A 4,246-nucleotide genomic window follows, 5' to 3' on the forward strand; every position below is an offset into this window, starting at 1 on the left:
ACAGAGTTATATATAGCTCTGTCTCCATGTGATCAGTGACTGTAAGTCCAGCTCTGCTGCTATAAACTCGTTATTAAGAGGACAGTGACTCACAGTTTAAAAGAACGGCAAGCAGATAAAAATGTGATAATCTCCGCAGTGTTTACAAAATGTTGAGCCAAGATGAGGCCAAAGGTCGGACCGCTCAACCAGGACGGCCCGCTCACTTTGAACTGTCGCCACCGTTTAAAAATCAGCGAGCCTCACAGCGAGGAGAGGCGGAGCTCTGGGCCGACGGAGGATAACAGACGCGCAGGAGACGACTGAAGACACAGCAGCCCTCGGAGCGAGACGTCATGGAGCTCTATCTGGACCTGCACTCCCAGCCCTGCCGCTCCGTCTTCCTGTTCGCCAAAGCGGTCGGGATTCCCTTTGAGTTTAAGCATGTGGACCTCGCTGCAGGTAATCCCGCACTGACAGACACACACAAGACGTACTGAAAAGACAGACAAAAGAAAAAGTTCAAACATGGTGCGGGGGGGTTAGAGGACAAATGTGGCTTATGGAGATACCTCCCTATAAATAACCATAATCATTCATAACAAAATATTCATATATATATATAAAATCAAAGATTGCGTAGTTGATAAAAATGTCAAGACTAGTACAAAACTGATAAAAATTTACGTAACAAAAAGTTTGTGTTTCCTTTAAACGGGTTTGTTCGGATTCACTCAATCACAAAATAGCAGAAAAAAGTCTGATGAAGTCTGTGGCAGATCAGCAACTTCTGTGTTCTGTGAGGTGAAATCACGTGTTTCGTCAAAGGTGGCCTGAAGGGAGCGAAACAACAGCTTCAGCTCTCCTTTGTAAAGTATTTAACGGTCAACATGCTTTTAATATTGTGTGCACTTAAACAGATATTAATCTTTTTTAGTTGCCTAAAATTTTGCCTAGATAAGATTTTAGAAAGTGTCCAGGATTTTTCAGAAATTCCTATTTTAGAATGTTTTAAATATTTCAGCACATTTCTGAGATTTTAGGAAATTTCTTGGATTTTAGGATGTTTTTAATATTTTAGCACATTTCTAAGATTTTAATTGCAGAAAGATTTTCTAAGTTTTTTTTTCGAGGATTTTAGGAAATTTCTAGAATTTTAGGACATTGTTAGGATTTTAGGATGTTTCAAGGATTTTTGGATATTTCTAGGATATTCAGAAATTTCTAGGACTTATAGGACTTTGGTACATTTCTAAGATTTTAGACAATTCCAGGATGTTAAGACATTATTTTTTATTTGATTTTTGCAAATTTGTAACATTTTAAGGATTTTAGGACATTTCTTGGATTTTAGGACATTTCTAAGATTTAGGACATCAGGGTCTTAGCTAGGACCTCTGTCAGGGGGATCCTACATTGGAATTTTTTTATAAACAAGCTCTATTTTGATGCTGTTTTATTATCAATACTAAAAATACAAAATAATTCCCAGTGTGAATCACTTTATTTTTATTGTGAATTAGAAATCGGTTGGGGGGCCACTAAGCACCCTATGGGGGGCCAGATTTGGCCCGTGAGCTGTAAGTTGAGGATCACTGTAAAACACTGACAGTGTAAAGACCTCATACAACCCACTTAAAATAATCCAGACTGTCCCTGACTTAACATAGTTTATTTTGAGCTTTTAGAAATGTACACAAACTTACCCGATGTTTGAGTCACGAGTTCAGTCACCTGCAGACTTTGTTGCATAAACTGCAGAAATCTGCACGTTTATTTCTTCTCTCTGTCTTTGTAACATTTCGCAGGCGTTTAGAGTTCAACGTCCCTCAGGTCTGGAATTTGTTCTGAAAGCATGAACATTAAAAAAAGCAAACTCCTCCTGTGGGCTATCCGTTTGCATTTTTACATTTCACCCAGAAAGCTGACAGACTCATCCAGCGAGGAGTAGAGTTACGTTAACTCCTGGATGACCGACGTTACCAGCAAACAGCGGGTGGGATGTTGCGGGGCGGAGGTCAGAGCATCCACACAAAACATTCCTGCGTCCCTGAGGTGATCGAGTAGAACAGAGACGTGCCGGGGAACAAAAATAAAGGAAAGAGACGTGTTTGAAAGCTGATTAGAAAAAGATGGCCGTCTCCGTGAAGATTTAAAAGAATAAATTCCATCAGATGGATCGAATTTATAACCCGACGACTGTTTTAACTTCCTGTGGTAATGTACACTCCCTCGCTTACAGTGTATTTAGTTAAGTTTGCTTACAGAGCTTGGGATGGACAGAAACAGGCTAACGTAAATATTTAACCCCTTGAAACCCGAGCAAATTCACTTGATTTCTCTCAAAAACGTCGAGTAAGGCAACAAGCAACTTCACAAGAAATGACCCAAAAACTGGCAAAAAAAAGCCCCAAAATTACAAGAAAATTAGGACAAAAATAAATAAATACAGAAAGTAAAAAAGCAAAATCAAACGAGGAAATAACTTCTAAAAAGAGTGATGAAAAAATATCTATATAAATATATAAATATAGTTTCCGGACACATTTTCCTTTTTTTATTCATTTTTTAATATTTCTCTTTATTATTGTTTTAACAGTAATTTACTGGTTGTTTTCTTGTTACCTTTTACCAATTTCTTGAAATTTGCTCATTGACTTTTCCAATGTTTTTGAAGAGAATTTGGGGTTCAAAGGGTTAAAGGCACATACTGTATGTATATGTGCAAGACAGTGTGCATCTGTGGATATGGAAGTATTATTTATTTTCTTTTTCTTTTCGCAAAAACAATGTGGAAAAAAACAAACGGAAAGGAAAGAAATGCAATAATCCTGTAAATTGTTCTGGAGCTGCATTACGCAGCATTATGATTTTAAGTATTTTAAAAAAACATCCATATTTTTGAAGCTGTGGTTGTTAAAGTCGCAAATAAAAAGAAGAAAGCAGATTAGAAAGAAAAGAGGAGACTAACTTTTTTCAACAGATATTTTCTTCTTTTAGAAGTGGAACAGCCCTTTTCACTCAGTGTGCCTGTCGTCTCTTTTGTATTTACGTTTCATTACAAACGTAATATTTCTGTGCTTCTGATGCTGCTGTGTGTGTTTTTGTCTCAGGGCATCAGTACAGCGAGGAGTTTGGAAAACTCAGCATCGTGAGGAAGGTTCCTGTCATGAAGGACGGAGGCTTCGTCCTGACCGAGAGGTACAGCTATGGTTTGATCTGCTTCAGGATCGAATTTTTTACATCCACAAAGTGACTCTTAGCTACATAAAGAACATTTTTTTAAGCTTGATCCTGATATTTATATTTTGGAAAAGCTGTTTTCAAGCGTCCGTACGTCCAGGTTTTAGACACCAGCCATTTTTTTATGTGCCTTTTTTCTGTAACATTTATCGCCATATTTTAATTTTTTTTACTAATTTTACTAATTTCTTTGTATGTTAAAAAGAAATTAAACCACATGAAACAAAACAAACAAAAACAACAGAAGAAAAAAAGAAAAGAAAATGGCCACAAGAAAGTGCTAAAAAATGTACATCTATGTTTTTTTCTCTTTTTTGTAACAAAATCTTAAATATTTAATGACGAGAATTATGAATATTAATTTCTGCACATCATCAAAAATAATTTTCATGTTTTCAAAAGAAATTAAACCGAACCTAAAACAAGCAAACAAAAACAACAAAAGAAAAAAAGAAAAGAGAACGAATACAAGAAAGTGCTAAAAAATATTTTTTTTTTTTCTCACTATTGTAACATCATTTGACATATTTAATGAAGAGAATTATAAATCTAGTTCTCTGTGCATCTTCACCATGAACATTTTCCATCTCTCCTTTTACTACTTTATTTTTTTATTTTTTTTTAAGTTTGTGGGACATTTCTTGCCAAGTTTTTTTTTTAGGTTTCAGAGGTTTAAAAGCTTGTCAAATGCTTCTGAAAGCAGCACGAGAAAACGTACGTCCATCCAGGCGTTAAAGGGTTAATTAATGAATTCATATGTTGTATTTGTCCGGCAGCGACAGTCGTGGGTCACATTATTTGTTCCGTCTGACCTCAGAAAAAATGCATTTATAATGTTTTGCTGATAATATTTTCAGTGCAGCTCGACGGCAGCGAGGTGAGTCAGATTCACAAACGTCCGAGCGTTAATTTGCTCCTCTGTTCTTCGCTCTGTGTGTTGCAGCGTTGCGATCCTGAAGTATCTGCTGCAGAAACACTCGTCGTCGGTGGCCGATCACTGGTATCCGGCTGACCTGCAGCAGCG

General features: G+C 36.8%; 1 protein-coding gene across 1 annotated transcript; it reads left to right on the forward strand.

The window, feature by feature from the left end:
* Positions 1–138: 138 nt before the first annotated feature.
* On the forward strand, positions 139–4,240 carry LOC121938485 (glutathione S-transferase theta-2-like; the record flags this gene model as incomplete). The annotated part of the gene is made up of 3 exons (XM_042481728.1): positions 139–441; positions 3,093–3,180; positions 4,166–4,240. Coding segments are annotated over exons 1-3 (269 nt in total), but the record flags the coding sequence as incomplete, so codon positions are not given.
* Between the last annotated feature and the right edge of the window lie 6 nt (positions 4,241–4,246).

Source organism: Plectropomus leopardus, unplaced genomic scaffold, assembly GCF_008729295.1.
Source record: "Plectropomus leopardus isolate mb unplaced genomic scaffold, YSFRI_Pleo_2.0 unplaced_scaffold29622, whole genome shotgun sequence".
In the NCBI taxonomy this organism is placed as follows: Eukaryota; Metazoa; Chordata; class Actinopteri; order Perciformes; family Serranidae; genus Plectropomus; species Plectropomus leopardus.